General features: G+C 39.6%; 4 protein-coding genes across 17 annotated transcripts; 2 read left to right on the top strand and 2 right to left on the bottom strand.

Annotated features, from left to right (window-relative positions):
- Positions 1-105: 105 nt before the first annotated feature.
- On the bottom strand, positions 106-1,226 carry LOC128254942 (serine protease grass-like). The gene is made up of 4 exons (XM_052984335.1): positions 971-1,226; positions 860-903; positions 622-805; positions 106-566 (listed from the first exon to the last, which is right to left on the bottom strand). The coding sequence occupies exons 1-4, from the start codon at positions 1,209-1,211 to the stop codon at positions 160-162; spliced, it is 876 nt and encodes a 291-aa protein (XP_052840295.1). The 5' UTR covers positions 1,212-1,226; the 3' UTR covers positions 106-159.
- Positions 1,141-1,810, top strand: LOC128254948 (uncharacterized). Its single transcript, XM_052984343.1, has 2 exons — positions 1,141-1,279; positions 1,336-1,810. The coding sequence occupies exon 2, from the start codon at positions 1,559-1,561 to the stop codon at positions 1,781-1,783; it is 225 nt and encodes a 74-aa protein (XP_052840303.1). The 5' UTR covers positions 1,141-1,279; positions 1,336-1,558; the 3' UTR covers positions 1,784-1,810.
- A 155-nt stretch (positions 1,811-1,965) lies between these two features.
- On the bottom strand, positions 1,966-4,691 carry LOC128254936 (uncharacterized). 2 transcript variants are annotated; one of them, XM_052984312.1, is made up of 2 exons: positions 4,542-4,691; positions 1,966-4,487 (listed from the first exon to the last, which is right to left on the bottom strand). In XM_052984312.1, exon 2 carries the CDS (start codon positions 4,468-4,470, stop codon positions 1,972-1,974), a length of 2,499 nt encoding a protein of 832 aa, XP_052840272.1. In that variant the 5' UTR covers positions 4,471-4,487; positions 4,542-4,691; the 3' UTR covers positions 1,966-1,971. The 2 variants fall into 2 exon arrangements, with proteins under 2 accessions (XP_052840272.1, XP_052840271.1); XM_052984311.1 differs by having other exon boundaries at positions 1,966-4,472.
- A 518-nt stretch (positions 4,692-5,209) lies between these two features.
- On the top strand, positions 5,210-20,325 carry LOC128254937 (protein NDRG3). 13 transcript variants are annotated; one of them, XM_052984314.1, is made up of 8 exons: positions 5,210-5,598; positions 10,507-10,840; positions 13,651-13,746; positions 14,427-14,620; positions 14,678-14,798; positions 15,033-15,597; positions 15,860-15,944; positions 19,780-20,316. In XM_052984314.1, the coding sequence occupies exons 2-8, from the start codon at positions 10,632-10,634 to the stop codon at positions 20,214-20,216; spliced, it is 1,707 nt and encodes a 568-aa protein (XP_052840274.1). In that variant the 5' UTR covers positions 5,210-5,598; positions 10,507-10,631; the 3' UTR covers positions 20,217-20,316. The 13 variants fall into 13 exon arrangements, with proteins under 13 accessions (XP_052840274.1, XP_052840273.1, XP_052840276.1 ...); XM_052984313.1 differs by having other exon boundaries at positions 10,447-10,840; XM_052984315.1 differs by having other exon boundaries at positions 5,211-5,598; positions 10,447-10,840; positions 13,663-13,746; positions 19,780-20,307.
- The last annotated feature ends 303 nt before the right edge of the window (positions 20,326-20,628 follow it).

The following is a 20,628-nucleotide window of genomic DNA, read 5'->3' as shown; positions in this document are numbered from 1 at the left end:
CAAATTGTTGATTAAATGATTGGAGAACATATTAAAGGAATATATATTAAAATTTAATTGGGAATACATTTGAAACAAAGTCTTTTTATTACATTAATACAGATCCAATTTATTTATTTATAATTTTCTAAAGGTTCATGTGGTAGGTACATCATCCATTTAGCAGTAATTCTTTCTACCATAATGTTGTATAGCACCGACGATCCAGTCCATATAATGCGTCACATTTGTGTTAACAGAAACGCTGTTGCAGGTCGCAGCCCCATAGCTTATAATACCGAACAGCACTGTCAGAATATTTCCGTTGTAAACTATCTCTGCGCTCAAAGGGCCCCCAGAGTCCCCCACACAAGAGTCACTTGTTTCACTGAAGGCACATATCTGGGATTCATCAACCTCCAAACTAAATTTTTTGTTACAATTGCTACGATCGGTGGAATCTACAGTGGCGGTCTTTAGAATTTTGCTGAGTTCGTTTTTTTCTGTAACACCCCAGCCGGTGATGTTAAATGATGAAACGGTTTCCACTTGCTCGTTGACAATGAGGCAAATTGGCCTGACAAGGCCTAAAGAAAGAATTTTTAGTTCAGGAGTACCTTATTGGCTATCCCATTTAATTACCTGAAAACAGCACATCTCTGACCATTCGAAGCAGGGCTATATCATACTTAAGGGATCCAGCTTTGAAATATTCAGCGTGAACAATTTTTTTATCGACCTCGACTTCATGGCCCTGTGGTATGCATGTACCATTTCTGCAGTATAGCCCGGGGTTGTTAAGGGCGTATTCGCCCAAGCTAACCGTACCTGCAAAAGATGTTAGTGGAATATCTATGAAAATATACAATTAATGCACATACGTATACTCATTTGATATGCAATGCGCTGCCGTCAGAACAAATTCTGCAAAATATTAAGAAGGTATCGACTCAACCAAAAATAAAATCCATCACTAATCTAAAATACGTACGAGAGTTAATGAGCGTGCCGCCGCAAATCTCATTACTTTTTACCATAACCATCCATGGAGTTGATAATATTTTTGCATTACCACCTCCAAAAATCTTCGGACCTATTTCGTTTGGTTTTAAACACTGGGGTTCCAGCAAGGTGGCCAATCCTTGCGTAGTCTTAGAAAATAGACAGGCCAGAACCGCGATTCCCGCTATATAGACCCTCATGTTCTTGCCAAAACTGTTTGTGAAGCTCATCGCGTTTCACTTACTTATATAGGATGCTTTATCAGTAACGTCTTGGGAAATAATATTGAGTTTATAAGGTCAGAAATCAGAATAATAACATTCAACTTAAATATAAATGAGTATTTTGTTTTAGATAAGCCACTGAGCTAAGCTCATGCTATATTATGTATTCTATCTATGGGCACTCCTATGGAAGTGTCACCCTTGTTTCGTTTACGCCCCACTGAGCGGCGACGAGTAATAGATAGATCGAATCAAATAAACGCAAACTGCCCAAATTGATTGAAAACCAGTTGAAATCAGTGTCGCTCTCAAAACGGTAGTGTGGTGGTCAAGAAAATAAAAGGCAAAATATAATGCTGCAAGATCAGAATAAAACCAACATGGTGAACCCATCCATAGGATACGCCCTTAAACGCAAAAACGATCGTTTTGTGGTCGAGCCAATAGTGGGAATCGTAAATCCAGCTTATGAACCCGATCTGGAAGGAGATATATCCGCAATCAATAGAAAATGGCGAGTACAGATAATTGTTTACTTATATAATCAGCAGCAGTGTTCAAGGTATAAGCAAGTTTGAAGCTCAGCTGGCTAATCCGATGTCAAAGGCTTTTTATTCTTATTATGGCGGCAGACAAAGGCAGAAAGTAAATTTTATTATTATATTTTTATTTTATTTTATCAAATAAAACAGAAAATCACTGTACTATATAATAAAATTAATTATAAGGTACTTATCCTAAAGGTGGAATTAAACCTTAACTTAAGCTAGAATCCCTTTACAAATTTAGTTTTGAGTTTCTTAGCAGGCGGCGGATTAAAATCGCACTCGATTATAGTATTCTGGCCAGGCATTAAAATAGAATGCTCGTGCGTCACCACAGACGGTTCCTTTTTGGGACTTAATAGTGGCTCTTTTATAGGCCCGTTAGCCTCAAGGACTACAACTTCTGAGAACTCCGCTGTAGTGGCGCCATACAGCTTGGGAAGATTGGTTCCCGGCACCAGGTCGGGATGTCCCTCCACCTCCTCTGGCTGGCTAGGTAGTTGGTTTAACCAATTGGCCATGCGGTGTTCCGGCTCCAGTTGCTCATCCTGCAACCGCTCCTGTAACATTTCCCTGGTAACATCTCGCGTGTTGTCGTATTCCTCCATATCCCAGACATCCAGCAATCGGATCGACATCATGTCCGTGTAGTGAGACATCTGGTAAGCTGACTTTTGCCAGGATCCACGACTGATGCCCTTGTGCTTTTTTAAATTCACTTTTTTCGGATTGATATTTTTGTGTTGCTGCTTTAGTTTTTTCTTTGGTTTTTTTCCAGGTTTCTCTTTAACATTTTTTTTGGGCTTCGACGTCTCTAGTTCTTGGGAGCTTTGGCTCTCATCATCTGTATCCTTTATACCATAATCTATTTCAATTTCCTCTACGATAAGAGGTTTTTCATCTGGTTGCGATCTCTTGGCGCTTTCTCGAAAGATATATCTTATTTCAGGTATTGACTGGACTTCGGTGCAGCGGAGGTTTTGGCGTTGAACGCGCTCGTGGACGAGATTCGCATAGTAGCGGATAGCCTCGGTGGTGTGAAGTCCAGTTCTGATCTCTTGGACGTGCTCCTCTTCGTCTCTGAGCGTTAGTCTTTGACAGAAGACATCACCCAAGCTGTTGGCTGTCAAGAGCTGAGCAAAAGCTTTGTCACTGGCCTCCTCCAATCGATGAAAGCGCAGTCCTGTTAAGCAGGTCTTCACTCGTTCCGTAAGATCGGCATAAACATCCACAAAACCTCTCAATCGAGCATCTGTTAAAGCTTCGTCTAAGCTCGGAGGAGCAAATGGGATAGCGGGCGAGAACATTTCATCCACACTCTTGGCCATATGTCCTTTCAGCTGACAAATACGCTGATCTGTAGGAAGAACTCCAGCTAGAGCAATATACTCACTGCCGTCGTTGTCGCATGTGTCCATAAAACTGGGTGGATAGGTCATCTGATGCGTCCAAGTAACCACAGCACGATCAGCCAGTTTTTTACCCAAACATCTGATGTCCAAACAGTGGAGTTTGTGATTGCTAGCCACATACAGAAGATTGGGATTCACACTCCTGGCCATGCAAGAGAAGATCTCGCAGTTCTTAGAGTGAAGGCTGCTGGCAAAGCACGGATTAAGTGGCTGACCGCATCTCGCATCCACGGTAAACAGAACAGGCTGTGAGAGATAGTGGAAGGTGCTACCGCCTGCTGGCATTAGCTGAGCCCAAGTACTCGTGGTTTGTTTCAATCCCTTGAACAAACAAACATCATGTTTGGCTATATCCTGTTGGGTCACAAGGTCCAGAAAACGTAAAGAGCGATCCTGGTAAGCCAAGGCCAAGGTATTAGCATTACCCAACGATTGTGAGGCACTAAGGAACGGAACTTCTTTACTGCTCAACTTGCTATGGCAAATTAATTCGTAGCTTTCGAATTCCATATCCTCTCTGCGTTTCAGCTCGTACAGGGACACTTCGTTTAGAAAGCGTGCCAGGAGCATTTTATCACTATTTCCCCGCCAACTCTTCAGGGGAAGGAGTTGAAAGAGTTCGCTGGAGGGCTCATCCATTTTAGCCGAATGTAGTGGATGCCACAATTCTGCTTCACTATTAATCTCTGAAAAGTGCAGATCCCTAAGCTTATCACCACTGACATGCATGGCCAGGTGACCGTCTCCTTCAAGTGTCAACGTGTTGAGATTTCCGCCTGTGTAATAGTAATCGTAGCTGTCCCGGAAGAAGGCGTTTTCCTGCCGGGCAATATGCTCGGCCATCTCATATAGACTCACATCATGGATCTCCTGCTCCTTTTTCTTCTCCCGTTGTTTCATCCTTTTGGTGCCCTTATCGAAACTAGCTTTATAGAAGTGCAATTGACGCATCCATTCGTCGTAGGCATGGGGTCTTTGGGCGCAGACCTCCACGCGAGGAGTCTGAGCATCTTGGGCCAAGAAAATTGGGAGTGGCACCGTGACCGAGCAGTTGGGAAAGTCCTGCGCCTCATCCTCGTCCTGTTGATGGAGTATTTGGCCTAGCATTCCAGTATTCCAAGCCGGGTAGGAAAAATGCGGCGCGTTCTCCAGAGTCCGTTGTAAATGCTGCTCTGGTCCAATCTCATCGCCTGCCTCTTCATCCTCCGGAAATTCCATACTGGAATCGAAACCATTATCGCTGGTTTTGGTCCTAAGCTGGGCACTAAATTTGGCCAAATTTTTTGCTTTTTGATAGCGTCGCGGCATACCTGCAAAATTATTATCTATAAGTAAACGGATCTTAGGCACGTGTTTAAGGGAAATTTAAACTTGCTTACTGGCTGATGTTTCCTGTGTTATGTGAAATCAGCGTATTGGTTCTCAGAATTCCAGCACTTAATATGTTTAAATGCTATTTATCTCTCAACATTTAATTAAGAAAGCCGAAGGCATGTTTGATGACTCTCTATCTCATAAGGCAGCTGTTAAAGCAGACCGTAACTGGGAAAACCAAAAATACCAAGAGTTTTGAAAAACCTTTTATTTGTACACTTAAAAAGTTTAAAAAAAATATTGGTTGCATGCAGATAAAGCTTGATCAGACGTCTTTTCCTTTAAAAAAATTTAATTGTAAATTTTTTGGTTTTTTAATTCGAGTTATAATAGCTGATTCTTTGCTTAAATAATGTTTTTATAGAATCTCTTGATCGGGATTGGTTAATTAAAATCGTTCGACTATATCACCCGAATATCTTTGATATTGCGCGAGAGAAGGAGAAAATTGGTCTTTACTTAAAAAAAAAATGCTAGAACGGAAAATATTAACTTTATCAACATTAAACTATGTACTTAAACATTTATGCAGGGCTTATATATAAATTGTGTATTAATTTATTCTTAATCAATTTAAAATGTTGGTATATTTGAAAAGGGTCCTTACATTAGCGTCTTGAACAACGGTCATACTGTTGACATTCCTCTTCGCTCCAGCTTGGTCACACTTCACATTTTCGTTGCAACTTCGACCGAGATTAAAGACTTCAAAGCAGCTGGAGAAATTACAAGAAATTGATCCCCGGATATTTAAATAACTGGCAATCGCGAAAAGCGGGCGTGTGTGGTTGTGCGTGCGCGCGAGAGCGAGAGAATAAGTGAACGAATTAGAACGAGCACACAAATTACACAAGTTGTAAAAGAAAAGCTGAAAAAAAGTTGACCGAGAACGAATATTGATTTTTTCATAGACCTTTCGTTGTTGTTATAGTTGAAGTGTAGTTCAAAAACTGTATCTTTTTTGATAACTGAAAAACAGGCAAGGGAAAAGCGGTTGTAGTTTTTATCTCATTTTTGAGACCCGCAGAAGAAGAAGAGAGGAACAAGAACGGAAAGCGTCAGGTGAGTTTTCATTTCCAACCAGGCACACACACACTTACACCTACACACACACAGCGGGCACAATTAACACATATACAAATGCAAAACGGCAACAAAACAACTGTCAATTGGAAAGGTGCGAAAGAGGGGTGGGGATTATAATCATAACTTTATCCAGTTTTAATTCTCTTCCCCTCGCTCCACTTGCATTTGTTTTGTTGCAGTTCTCTATTACCTTTCCCCCTCTCTCTCTCTGTCTTATCCTCTCTCTCTCACTCTCTCTGCGCTCGCCCCCATTAAAAAGAAAATGAAAAGAAAACACACTGCCTCATCTATACTTTTCATTTGCATCCCAGTATCTGTTTTCCAATTAGCACTACTACGTATATTTTTTGCGCACTCTTCTTTACTTAGTTAACAGTTAGTTGTTGTATGCATGTTGTTGTTGTTGCTTGTCATATCTTTACTAATTCATCAGTTTATTATGTTCGTTTTTATTCGTTCTTTTCTTGTATGTTTTGGCTTTGGTTTCGTTGGGTTTTCCTCACCATTCCTGGATGCTAATTTTGACAAGCCCCAAATGGCTTCTGGCTCTGACGTAATGCTCCTTCCCTCTCCCTCTCCCTCCCCCTCCCACTCTCCATTTCTCTCTCTCGGAGCTGGCGCTTTTCTACTCTAAACGACCTCCAGAAAACTTAGCCGCAATCATTTCAGCAACTGCCACAGTGAAGCTTTAGAGTAGGACCCGGGAAAGTTATTACATCGTTGCTTATTGGGTGGGAAAACTTTAAAAACCTCGCTTAATAATGTTTTTCCCAGGACTTTACTCACTAAAGAAGACATGGCTGTGATCTTTACAATCCCAAAATTAAAACATTTCCTAGCTTACAACAGGAAAACGTTCTGATCTCTTGTATAAAGGACCGAAAATGTTGCAAAATTATGCTTTTCTTGACAAAGCTTAATTAAATATTCTCTTTATTGACCAATTTTCAAGCCTAAGCAAAAAGGAATACAAAATGGAATAATGGGTTTGTTCATTATTACCAACATGACTGTTATCCATAACAGTTGCTCTAATTGGTTAACCTATTGGCAGTGTTTACTGTTCTTTCAGACATTTGTTATTTGCTATTTTGTGAAATTTTATTGCTCTTGGCGGCTTTTGGGTGTGGAAATGAATGGGGTGGGGATTTAGCTTTAATGACTCTACTGTAACCTGTCGGCGCCATCGCCAGTATTTCGTTTCGTCTGCTTTTTCTATATACCTACATATATCTGCTGTTTAACTTTCCTGCATATTTAATGCGTAGGTCAGTTTACCCAAAAAGCAAACACAATGAAAATTTGAGCTCACAAATTGCTTTTGGCGCCTTGTTGCTGCTTTTGTTGGCCACTCAGATGTTTACCAACTTCTCTTGCCTTCTATTCCCTTTTTGCCCTTGGTCTGTGGCTCTGTTTTTATGTAACTTTCAAATCGATTGCAAACACGTAACAGTAAGGCAACCTGCACCGGCCACCAACCACCTCCCACCACCTTGCCACGCCCCCACACCCTACAGATATTCTACCATATCCTGCAACAACATTCTGACGTTGAGCGTGTGATTTTGTTCGTTTCTGCTGTATTTTTTTGTTGGCCTGCGGCCTGACATAGCGTGACATTTCCTTTATGTGATTTGCTGCCGTTGTCGCTGCCCCATAACCTCTGAACCCCTGCCTCCTACCACGCCTCCTCAGGTATCTCCCGCCCCCCAACAAAGAACATTTGAATAATTTCTGTTTTGCAAATTCGTCTCTACTGGAGGCGATATCCTTGAAAGGCTCGGACAAATTGCAGTTGAACAAGTATTTTTAGCGGGCGAAAGGAAGTCATTTTTGGTCACCTTCAAAAAAAACTCGAAAACTCTGATTGGAAAGTTCTTGGAAACTATATTCAAGTATATCAGAGGAGTCGTTACAAATTACCCCTTTTCTGTATTTATCCAATTATGGCAACAAAGTATTGTTGGCTAAATTATTTCATATTTAAAAAAAATGAATTGATTTTGTAAACTCCAAAAAAACAAAAAAACATAAAAACCTGAGTTTTATTTTTCAAAAGAAAATTTCTTTGAAACCCCAAAAAAGAAGGCTTTTGAGAAATGTGTTGGTAAATTTTAGGATAAACAAATGACTTAACTATTTATTAAACTTAGGTCAGTTCAAATAAGACCACAAGGAAATTTGAATTATTTATGCTGTAAAGATTCTGGAAACCCCACAAATTGTTGACTCTGCATTTCGAACACTATTCAGTAGATTGAGTAGAGGAATGTTCGTCCTAGTCGCTTAGTTTGTTGTTGCCCGTTGACCTGCCAACGGTTGCCGTGGGCTACCTGCCAAATTGTCGATATTCCGTGTGCTCCTTTGGCGCAGACCGGAAAAACAAGTAGGAGCCAAAGCACGTCATTCTCTGTCGCCATCTCCCTCTAGCCAGTTGCTAATTTCAATGGCTTTGCTCCTCGCACCTCTTCACGTGCAATCGTAATTATGAATAATTCGCCATAAATGGCACACGCTGGTCTGCAATTATTGGAATTGAAGTGCCCCAGATGCCGCTGATATATCGCTTGCTCCCAATACTCTATAGTAATGCTAGATAGAGTATATATCTGAATACGGCGCTAGTTCCATTATATCATTTCGTGTGGCTGAGGTAAAAAGTGCAAGCGCAACTTTATCAGCGCCCATAAATCGCCCAGCAAAAGGTCAAAGTTGAGCTCGAATAACAGCTTTTTCTGGGCGAAGAAAGATGGTGCAAGGAACTTTAAACGCATATTCATTTAATTGTATAAGCACTGAATTTTTCGTTTATAAACTAAGAGAATAAATAAGCAAACTGTAAGCATATAGAATAAATGGTGTTCTGGTATTACAATATATTCTTAAAGTGGTTATTTTTTAGTTGTCTACATTTAACAAGCTATTAAAATTGTATCTTTATTAGTAAATTTATTTAAACAACTCTGTTGTTAATTGTTAATTTCAAATTATAATATAGAGTTAGTTGAATGGGTTATATTCTCCAAAAGACAATTTTCCAATAAAAGGGATATCGAACAAAGGAAAAAAGGAATACTTAATGTGCTTTGTTTGAACAGCTGAATTCAATCGTTGGTATCATGAAAAAACTGAAGATAATGGTATACCAGAGGTATTAAATAAATGTGGATGTTACTTTATTTAACTTAGTTATCTACTTATAATATGATGTGAGTAAGCTGTGTCTACAGAAATCAGAGAGTCAAGAACCTTGCCTGAATCCAAGATAAAAAGAGAAGATAACAAGAAAATATCTGTAAACCATCGTACAATTATCAAGACATGCCATTAGCTTTTTCTCTTAATTTTTAGAGTCTTGCTTTTATGACTAAAGTTTTCTTTCATTTCGAATGGCCAAATTATGCAGATAAAATTGCAGCTAAATGAGTAATGAAATACTAAAGTTGTTGGTTCTGTATAATAAAAAAAATGAAAATCACTCTTGCCTCTCCCCAATATTGCCTGTTTAATATTTTTTTCTTTTCTGTATTTTTTCTCTAGTGGCTCATCTATCATACGCACTGGGGTCCCACTTTGAAAATTAATTCAAATTGCTTAGCTTGACTGGGTTCTAAAACCTAAGACGCAAAAAAATAAAAGCCATAACGAGTTTTGTTTTGTTTGTTGCTTGAATTTATACAGTTACACAGTGTCTGTCCAGTGTATAATATATAAATACATATCTGTATCTAGAGCTGCGTCATAGCTTTGGAGTGGGTGAAGCGTTTGCATTTGCTTTGTTGCTGTCCGGTGATTATTAGTTGATAAATTTCAACCGCATGACGCACTTAATCAGCTCCAAAAAGTATAAAAAACCATAGTTTGGCCTCCTGGGGCATGTGTGAAATTTTCATGCCTCTGTTCCACTTTGGATTTAAGCCAGGGCACGTGGAGAGCAGGCCTCAACCCTTGGCCCAAACTGGGTTAATGCAATGCATATGTGCTAGATTGGTGGCAGCGGGGATGGTTCGGGGGTTGCTGCAGTCTCTCTGTGCCACAATCCCACTTCCACGCCCCTTCCTCTTGCGGCTTGGCCTGCATATTTTGTTTCAAGTACGAACTTGGAAAATGCTGGCAAATGGGGGTTGGGGTCTTAAATTTCGGAAAATCATAAGGTCCGATTTTCAAAGATTCTTTAATGTCACATTATTTTTAATAAAATGTAACAAGTTTTACAGGTTGCATAGGAAGACTTTTAATGAGGGTGCCTAATGGATAGTAATTGTTAATTATAAAGGGTAAATACAATGTTTGAGTAATAGAGATGTCTTTGTATTAGTTACTTTCGACATTGAAACAATTAAATTAAGCTGTCTAGAACGCAAACATTAAGTACATGCTTATTTTATAACGCAATTTGGTTTCTTGCTTTGTTTTTGATATATTTGCTGCAGCTTGTTAAACCAAAATAATGCCTCCCGTTGACGTAAAGCTTTACTAATTTCCTTTTGGTGCTAGCTTTGTCATATCAAAGTCTCACTGTAGTGGCTTGCTGCTTTTTAACCATGTTGATCATTTGATGGTGTGGACCTCCCGCAAATCACGTTTTCGTGTGACTCCGATCTCATCATCATTACTTTTGCTTTTGTTATTATAATTTTGTGTACATTTTTTCTTCTTTATTTTTATATGATTTATGTTTTGTGACGTTGTGACGCCGCTGCTGCGCTGCTGCTGCCCAAACCAAACATATATATATGTATGATATCAACGAAATGCTCTTTGTATTTGTCTGTCTGTCTGCCGGCTATAACATTACACACCACGACGCTGATGAATCAAAAGCATTGTTAATACAAAAATCGACAAAAACACGCACCCACACACCGACACTTGCATGCACAGTGGAAGTTTCAGTTTTTAATATCAGCAAAACCAAAACAGGCTAAGTACTTAAATTCGAAATTCAAGTAAAGCCGAAAGATATAATATAGGCCGAACAAATTAATAAGAGTCCAAGAACGAAAAGCATGCCACAGTCTGAGGGCGGCTATGTATCGTTGCCGGCCGTCAATGGCAATGGCGGTGCCATATATCAGTCGACCACAGAGCCCACGGCCCCGCCCTCCGTCTTCGAGAGCATGAAGCGGGCCATTGGCCAGGCCATCAAGTCCTCGCCCAACGACAGCGAGGAGCTGCTCCGATCGGAGCGCCTGCCGGTCATCGTTGGCGGCTCCAGGTAAGTCCACCCAGCCGGGGTCATCACACCGCCTCCTTACTACGGGCAGCGCCACGGTGAGCTCTCCGCCAATCACTCTTAATCACCACTTCGTCCCGAATCTATGGCCCATTTTTAGCACGACCACAAAATACCCACCTTCGCACTCAACCACAGAAACACTGACTCACAAATACTCTTCACAGAGAAGAAATTCTAAAGGGTTTCAAGTTCAAACATAAAGTTTTTTCCTAATAGATTAAAGTTCACCATTCTTTTTCTAAAGATTCATTAACAATTAACAAAAATTACAATATCAATCGAGTTTCCATTTTAGTCAGTTCAGTTCAGTTTTCCTTTCAGAAAGCAAAATTATGTATATAAAGAGTCTCTTAAAAATATGTGCGTTAGAACAATGCCATTACAACTTTTTAAATAGCTTATAACATTTTGTATATAAACAAATATTATTTGAAATTTATATCTACTTAAACTTGAACTTATTTTAATAACTTAGTAAAATTACCTTTTTAGTGAGATTCATTAGGTTAGCAACGTAACATAAAAGTTGAATAACACCTTATTCTCTGTGTAGGTCACTTAAACACCGAACATCAAGCTCCCTTTTGACTTTGCCACCCTGCTTTCCTTAACCCCTGGAGCTTAATTGCGATTGCATGTCTACCCGAAATGTTTGTTTTTTGCTTTTCTTGCCTTTGATTGTTTGTGGTTGTTGCCATTATTGTGAGCTTTTGTTTTAGTTACATTTTTTCCTTACTTTAATTTTACTTATGGCACTTTGCATTTGATTTGATTTCCCCACCAGAAGGAACAATTTAGTGTATACATATATGTGAATTATAGTAAAAGCCTTTCGCCTTGCTCACATTCCGCATTACATCATCAACAGCATCAACCGATTGGCTTACAAGAATCCATTTAAAGTCTCTTTAGATCTACGAAAGAAAATGGCAACATAGCCTACTTAATACAAAATTCCATAAAGAAATTCTTGAAATTAGAGAATTTCGAAATAGTTTAGACCCCAAAATAAGATTGACGGTAATTTAACTTCGTTTCTGGTTAGCCATGACTCAAGGTCAGGCTCTGCAGTTTGCAGTTCTAGCAGTTTTGTCAATACAACAATCCCGAGAGCACTGCAAACAGCGCTCAGAAAATAAACTGAGCTCACGGCTCTCGAGTCGTTTAGTTGGTCGCCGGCTGCGACCCACATTCGTTCTATTTACGGGCACTCTTGCAATTATTCATACTCGTAGAATACACGATTATTTACGATTGCTGGCGATCTCAAGTGGCTTTAATTAATATTTCCGCAGCCACTGACACCGTTCGTAAGTGGTTCTCGTTCAGTGATTTAGTCCAATTAATATTCACCGCGCAAATAAAATATAATCCCTGAGTCCAGATCGCACTCTTTGTTTACCTTCTTATAGCCAGTGCCATTGCACTTATTCCCTGGCCTGGAGTTAACCGATACCGATCGGTTCTAACCGGTTAGTCGGCGTACCGGTTTAAGCTGGGCCGCTCTCTGTTGTTGCTTGGGTTTCAAAGTACATTAAAAAGAAAGCAAAGATAGCTTATGTAAACAGCTGATTACCAGAAATCCCCTTGTGCTTCTCCATTTCAATTATTTCCTCCCAGGGGGTCTTGTGCGTGGCGTTCTAGAAATTGATTGTGTGGAATTAATAATGGATTTACTACGAAATGTTCATGGCCTGTAATTAGTCAGCTAAAATTGTATTTAAATTACTAGGAAGCCTTTAATTTACTTATGAACAAGGTCAAAAACTTTAAATTAAATAAATTTCTGATGATTATCTTTTACCTCTTCAGTTTAATAAAGAACAAATAATTATGAAGAAATAAGCTCATATTACAACATTTTATATTATTAATTAAATAAAAATGTGTCTGGTTACTACACATAAATAAATTTGAACATGCCACGAAAAAGAACTATAGTAAGGTTTGGATATATTTCTAATAAACAGGGTTTGTGGGGAAATTTAAGAGGTAGTCAGCGCCTAGTAGCAGTTTCCCTATATACATTTTATAAAAAATCGCCCTTATTATTTTCCTCTGCATAAGCTCTGCTTATGCAATTACTCCCCATGGGATGCTTACTGGCCCAATCACGTAACCAATTAAAGGTGATAATGAAAACTGCCATGACCCACCTACAAACATATGTGTTGTCTTTAACTATTCGAGGATAATGAACTCTCATCCCTCACCTGAGCTAGTCTCACACCGCCAACATTAACTAATTGAGTTCGGTCCCTGCAGTAAAAGTTTTTTGTGTTTTCAAGAAGAGCGAATAGGTAAACAAAAGTTTTCCGCCCTGTTTCCACGCTTTTCCGGTTTTATGTTGCTGTCGTTTTGGAGGAGGTGGAAAGGAAAGGAAAAGAAAGTCAAATTAGTAAGCCAGCTGGTCGCATTTTCCTGGCGCCACTTGTTTGTCGCTTGCCATTTTCATACATTGCTTTACATCCATCGACATTTACCCCGAATGACATTGCGTGACTCACTCGCTTACGTTTTACGTAAGGACCTTGACGAGAATTCCCCTGCTTTATACATCAAGCCAACAAAACTTGGTCCTTCAATTTTTCTCCTTCTCTGTGTCTGTTTTGCTGTCGCCTGTCTCTTTACACCCGACCTGTGAAAATACTCTTAAGATTTCCAATTCAACCCAAAATAAAAATAAAACATATGCGGTGAAAGTTTTTAGCCGATTTGGAACAGAGTCTGCCAGAAACTTGCCTCGATTTTTGTGTTCCTTTGGTTATTCTTTGCTTGCATGCTCATAGAATCTCTTTCAGAGACCGCGACAAACCCGGTAAGACACTGACCACCAAGATGCCGTCAGCTCCAACACACACTGCCGAGGAGGCACACCTGCTGGGGTAAGCAAAACAAACAAAAAGAATCATTAAGAAAAGTCCAAGGAATTTGTGTTATTAGGCCCCTAAACCCGTTCCTCCCAATATGTAAGATATATGCAACACACACAAAAACACAAACGCCACTCAGCTGAAAAAAAAATAAAACACCCAAAACACTCTTACAACACACAAGTTTAGAGTTTTTAGTTTAATTTATATTACGTTCAATTTGTTCATTAACTTTTCACATAGTGTTTGATTTACGAGTATTAGTATTGTTAAGAGGCAACCATTAGTTTGTAAGTAATTGCATAGACTTGAGTTTGACAACTAAACCCCGTAATAGCATCCCTAATTTTTCTATCTCCGAATGTTAATTAACCGATACTTTACGTCATGATTTGTTTGAGTTTTGCATAAATAAGCCATAACTAGAGTAGTGGAGAGCAGCGAGAACAACTCATGCCTGAAATATCCCCACCGATCAGTAGCCCATAGCCTCTAGATGAGATCCGAAACCAGGATGCAGATCCTCCCGACACAAAGACACAAAAACTCACAGGATGCCAGACTATGTTCAGATAACCCTGCTGCTGCCGCCACTGCTGCTGATGCCGCCCAAAAATCCCACTAAACAAGACATTTAACTAGGAATTGAAGTCTCTCAAGTAACTTACTAATGTCTGTTGTTAATCCCGCAGCACCATGCCCGTTGATCCCATGGATGACATCGAACTGCGCTCCGTGCAGCTGCAATTCCCCAATGCCCGCGGCTCCATCCTGGAGGCCTGCGAACAGCGACGCGTGCCCACAGACAAGGGCGATGTCCACGTGGCCATACAGGGCGATACGGCTAAGCCGGCCATTGTCACCTACCACGATCTGGGCCTAAACTGTACGTAGTTTAATACCTTACAAAAATATTTTCACATATTCAAAATATTCTTTACAGACGCCACCAGCTTTGCTGGCTTCTTCAACTTTCCAGTTATGCGAGGTTTGCTGGAGAACTTCTGTGTTTACCATGTGACCGCTCCTGGACAGGAGGAGGGTGCTCCCACCTTGCCAGAGGAGTAAGAATTGATTAATGTTTAGTGCAATTAGAAAAATTACTTGACTTTAGATGAAATGATAATTTAAATGCCATATTATGCCTACATTTTAAAAAATATTTGATTTTTCTTTATATAATTCAAAACTATGGTTTGTCTGTATTAAAAAGGTGTATAAACTTTATATTTTTGTTTTCCAATTATTATTATTTTTGTAATAAACCAATTCTAACAAAGTGTTTTCTTAATCTACAGCTATGTGTATCCGACCATGGATGATCTGGCCGCCCAACTGCTGTTTGTGCTCTCCCACTTTGGCCTGAAGTCGGTTATTGGTTTCGGCGTTGGTGCTGGGGCAAATATTTTAGCCCGTTTCGCCCACGCTCATCCGGACAAGGTTGGCGCTCTGTGCCTGATCAACTGCGTGTCCACGCAGTCGGGCTGGATTGAGTGGGGCTACCAGAGCTTCAATGCCCGTTTCTTGCGGACCAAGGGCATGACACAGGGCGTAATCGATTACCTGATGTGGCACCATTTCGGACGCAATCCGGAGGAGCGCAATCACGACCTGGTGCAGATGTACAAGCAACACTTCGAGCGAGGCGTGAATCCGACCAATCTGGCCATGCTGATCAACGCGTACATCCATCGCAACGACCTGCACCTGGCGCGCACTCCACCAGGAACTCCGGGAACCGAGACGGCGGCCACCACGCTGAAAATGCCGGTGATCAATATCACGGGTTCGTTGTCGCCACACGTGGACGATACGGTGACCTTCAATGGCCGCCTGGATCCCACAAACTCATCGTGGATGAAGGTTCTTGGATATTTTAATATTAATACATTTGCGATCATAATAATTGCATATATATCCATACAGATTAGATCGATTTTAAAGAAAATATTTTGTATATTAAGAATAACTTATTGTTCGAAATTACATTAATTGGCATGACCTGCAATTATGTTAACTAGAGAAGTTTTCAATATGTTTCATATTACTCATATTGTTCTGACCGCAATTTTATGCACACCAATTGATTTAATATTGATTTTAATGTGTTTATATTGGCTTACAGATTTCCGATTGCGCTTTGGTGCTGGAGGAGCAGCCGGCCAAGCTGGCAGAGGCCTTCCGGCTCTTCTTGCAGGGCGAGGGCTACGGTAAGTGTTAGAACACCGCACACACCACCACTTACAACCACCACAACAACAAAGAACAACTAGAACAACAGCAACATCAAATGCTACAACAACTGAACAACCTCAGCAATCTCTGCTACAATCTCAACAATCTACTCCCCACTCTATCTAATCCTTCTATTAACCCGCAACTGCCACAACTACTTAACCACCAAACTGTCTTAGCCAAGTACTTTAGACCCGGCGACTGGGACGGCACGCAGTCGAGCAGCTTCTAGAAGACCCTTCCGATCGAAGCAAGATATACCCTCCATAGATTCAGTTCTGTTCAGTTCAGTTCAGTTTCCCCTCAAATGATGCCCCCAGTCTAGCCCCTGTTTTTCTCTTTAGAGACACACGCACACACAAAAAACACATCGATCCAGACCCAACCTGATCTTAGCCTAATATGAGAATCTTTGAGAATCAAAAGCTTTTTGAGATGCAATGAAACGAAACCAAAAAACTATTGTTCAAAATTGTATATTTATAAATTGGTTAATTATACAAAAAATAAACTTAAATTGATATTGAAAATTATTCATACTTATATTGATAAACCCAAGTATTTGTACGCAAGCAAAGTATTTCAAAATAAAAATCGAAAAGTTGTTGAAAATCAAGCGTTTACTTTCTACAAACATATTTATCCACTTCCAACCCCTTTTTCCCATGTAGTTAGGACCCAAAAAGATACAGACAATTTCGCATCCACGACAACAACAAAACAAGAAAAGATATTTCAAAATGTTCATTACTTTGTTTTTCATTTCTTTTTCCTTTCTCCAAAACTGCTTGTTTTTGCTAAACAAACATACAAAACAAAAATAAAAAAAAAATGCAAAAAAAAAAAAATTAAACCAAAAACAACCGAACAACACGCAACACGAATCCAAATGAAAAAAAAAAATATACAAACAAAATCTTCCACACGAAATTGCAACTTCAATCGATCGAAAATTTCAAAACCGCACCCCCATAAATTCATAACCTTGCACACGCGACCTTCATGTCCAATGCAATCCAATCCATCGACTTGGTCTCTGCTGCATTCACCTACGACTTCCTCCGTTCTATTCATTTCTATTCTAATTCTGATTTTCTTTTCGTTTCGGAATTGGTTTTCAAATCCCCTCAAAAAAATAAAAAAATCAACAAATAAAATAACTAATACAACTGCGCGTTCTCTATAATTACAAAAAAAAAAAAAAAAAATATAATAATCGTGTATATGGTATGTATATTTGTACACAAACAAAAACGCACCTGTGATTGTAGTGTCTGAAAAACCTCAGTAGGAAGATCTGCCACCCAAAGCACCCAGCAGTAAATTACCCAACAAAAATTGCAAAACAAACCCGAAATCTAGTTGGAATGCATTTAGCTAATTAATTAATACAATAATTCAAATTATCATTCGAATATACAGTTATATAGACAAAGTAGAGCTTAAGCGAATTCACCCACACACACACACTGCTGGTGGAGAGACTTTCGATATTTTACGGTGTTGTTTAGTTTTTTAATAGATTGAAAAATTCAGCCTTTAATTTTTATAAAATTCAAATGTGGTTTGAAAACATACTGTTTATACCACGTATTACTAAAAAGTCTTTATTTTAATTATTTCCTTTTACTGAAATAATATAACTATTTTGAGAAACAAATTAATAAATATTAAAATATTTAATTAAACAATCCCAAACACCGTAAGATTCAAAGAGCTGAATTGTGCAAATGATATACTCTCGCCAGCATACACGTAGATTTGCTTCTTGAGTACAGTGCGACCTCGGTAGCCGGGCATTTGATACGTTTTCGATTTTTCAACGCTCTTTGATTTTCTCCTCCACAAAAACACACACTTTCCTGCACACGCCTTTTGTTTAGAATAACTATTTCATTTTTTTGACCTTTTGTTTGTTTTTTTATTTACACGCAAATTGAATACAAAATGTACAACAACAACAAAAACAACAACAACCCCATACAATTAAACAATTTTGAAAACCCTCCAAAAGCTGTTGGCACACTGCAAAAGCTGGCGCGCAAAATCTCAACGGCCAGTCGGAGCAGTTCCACGCAAATTGAGCTCAGCGTGCAGTGAACGGAGGCAGAACAAAAGAGCGAAAGGAGAGAGCAACAGCAGCGGTAGCAACAGAAGATGAAGCAGCACTGGCACAGCCCCCCAAAACTTCAGTGGGGCAGAGTGAGAGGGAGAGAGCAATTGGATAATCACCCAAAACAAACACACAACAAAAAAAAAAGAACAAAAACCACTCGAAAATGGTTTAATGCTTTGCTTTTAAGGGAAAAAATCTTTCATCGGTTTCTCCTCTTCTGTGATTTCCTTTGAAATTGTTTTGTTGCCCTTTTGTTTATGTTTAATTATTTTTTGTAATTAATACGAATTTTAGTTAGTAAGCTAATAAGTGGAAAGCAGCAAGAGATTTAGTTTGTTGTCTACATAAATAAACGCATTGCATATATGTATTTTACGTCAATTACCTTTTATTGTGTCACCCTTTTTTCACATGCCTTTTAAAGTCGGGCTGCTTTCACCACCCACAAAGCTTAAATGTACGAAAGCAATAAGTTTATACACACTATACAAATATACATACATGACAACGCTATTATATACAAATTACATACACTAACCGTACGCAAGTCGAAAAAAAACGAAAAACGAAACGAAAACTGAAAGTGTAAGCTTTTGTTGTATATTTGCGAATTCCAAATAAACAAACAACGTGAATTTCAAACTTAAACGGTACGGCCAAAGCCAGGATACTCTAGTTTACTAGTATATATCATAGGGTATCTGGCCAGAGGGAGTCGCGTCGTCTCTTTCCCACAGCAGCAACATCGTCGTCACGGCAGCAACATCCAATCCCAACAACAGGTGGCGCCACATCAACATCCGCATGCCATGCAGCCATCGAATCGATCACCACCGATATCATCGATCATCGCGAAAACTCAGCCCAGCTTCCTTCCCTCCCCCTCCATCTCGTCCATCATCTAGAACAACAACAACAAACAATAATTATAATAGATACAACAGCAGCAGCAGACTGTCGCCGCTTTCATCTCAATCATGCAAATTGCACAACCCACACACAACAGAAAAACTTGCAGCTGCGGTTAAATAAATTATTTCCATTTAGCAAGAAGCATATATTAACATTTTACGATTTTTAAAGAATACGAAGGTTTAGGGATTAGGCTTAGAACAATCAAATTAAATTGAAAACAAAGTACTACCTTGCCCTAGAGTTCTCCTTTAACAATGAATATATTTGCATACTTTTTGGGGCTGACTGACAGAATATATTATTAAAAGTAGATGAAAATAGAAAAACCAAATTATTAATACGAAAATTGGAATCTACGAATAGTATTTAACAAAAAAAAAAGAAAATCTTAGACTTAGACTTTTTAATATCAGAACAAACTTTAGTGCTAAGATTTGACTCTAGGCCGCGGTCTTTTAATTAATTGCAAATTAGTTTGGTCGAGTCCATATACTAAACAAACTTAAAGTTTTCAAAACATGTTGCAACTAATTAGCAAGATTATTTTTTTTTGTATATAATTGCTACATTTATTTTGACCGCAGCTAAGCAAAACCACACACAGACACCACACGTACATTTCAAAAACAGCAGGCAAGCCTTTTAGAAAGTGTATAAAGAAAAAACACCCATCAAGAACAACAACTTACATGTTCTCAAGTAACATAACGTAAATAACAAAAGCCAAACTACTACTACCTTCCCCCCAAACAACAACCACTTTAAAAAAACGGCCACAGCAACGCCGCTGTCCACGCCAGCGAGTTCACCCTGTGGCACTAAGTACCACACCTACTCGTCGATCTTCTTCGCCAACTTCCGGGAGCAGCAGCAGCAGGCGATGGAGGAGCGCGAACGCGAGCGGGAAAGGGAGCGGGATCGCCAGCGGCAGCTGAGCCTCCGGGTGGGCAATCGGCTCCGGGAAACGGCCATTAATTGCACCACCGCTGGACAGGGGGACAATAATAATGCCGCTAACAATCGTAGCGGCGACGACGAGGATCTGGATCTGGAGAATGAAAACGGAAATGGATGCGCCGGCGGCAGCGGCAGCGGAACCGGAAACGGCAACCGTGCCTACGTGACCACGGACACATCGGGCACCCTGTATTACGGCACCCAGAGCAACAAGATACGCATCACCGAGAATCCACTGCCCGAGCCGGTCAGCTCCTAGATTGTTAGAACAGAGTCACATAATCCACAAAAGACACCTTGTTATTGTTGTTACCACACACTGAGAAATATAAAGCAGCAGCAGCAGCCAAGTCAAGCCAAGCTTTCAGCCGTGCTCCAAGAGACACAAAGCCACAGAAACTCCAAGAATACAAATAAAAATGAAAATAATAATATTAATACAAGCAACTTACACACCGCTAGGTAATGGTAATGAATGCAATAATTAACCACCAAACGAGAATCCGTTGATTGATTGTGTTGCCCTATGGTTTTCGAGACGCGGAGAGATATTTGTAATTTACACTTTGTGCCTGAGCCGTAACGTAACGAACATATAATAAAATGATATATCAAGCCAGATCGGATCGGATCAGCAGCAGCATTTTAGTTACCTCCACCTAATTTAGTTT

This window comes from Drosophila gunungcola (assembly GCF_025200985.1).
Source record: "Drosophila gunungcola strain Sukarami chromosome 2R unlocalized genomic scaffold, Dgunungcola_SK_2 000006F, whole genome shotgun sequence".
Classification (NCBI taxonomy): domain Eukaryota; kingdom Metazoa; phylum Arthropoda; class Insecta; order Diptera; family Drosophilidae; genus Drosophila; species Drosophila gunungcola.
The sequence above is the reverse complement of the archived record's forward strand: the minus strand, read 5'-3'. Positions and strand labels throughout refer to the sequence as shown.

Excerpts from the sequence above, each read along its gene's own strand:
- LOC128254942 (XM_052984335.1), bottom strand. The coding sequence starts at position 1,211 with ATGAGCTTCACAAACAGTTTTGGCAAGAACATGAGGGTCTATATAGCG. Across the intron at positions 904-970 it reads CGGCACGCTCATTAACTCTC|AATTTGTTCTGACGGCAGCG; the intron begins GTACGTATTTTA and ends AATATTTTGCAG. Across the intron at positions 806-859 it reads GCATATCAAATGAGTATACG|ACGGTTAGCTTGGGCGAATA; the intron begins TATGTGCATTAA and ends TCTTTTGCAGGT.
- LOC128254948 (XM_052984343.1), top strand. The coding sequence starts at position 1,559 with ATGCTGCAAGATCAGAATAAAACCAACATGGTGAACCCATCCATAGGA.
- LOC128254936 (XM_052984312.1), bottom strand. The coding sequence starts at position 4,470 with ATGCCGCGACGCTATCAAAAAGCAAAAAATTTGGCCAAATTTAGTGCC.
- LOC128254937 (XM_052984314.1), top strand. The coding sequence starts at position 10,632 with ATGCCACAGTCTGAGGGCGGCTATGTATCGTTGCCGGCCGTCAATGGC. Across the intron at positions 14,621-14,677 it reads CCACGATCTGGGCCTAAACT|ACGCCACCAGCTTTGCTGGC; the intron begins GTACGTAGTTTA and ends TATTCTTTACAG. Across the intron at positions 15,945-19,779 it reads CTTGCAGGGCGAGGGCTACG|CAACGCCGCTGTCCACGCCA; the intron begins GTAAGTGTTAGA and ends AAACGGCCACAG.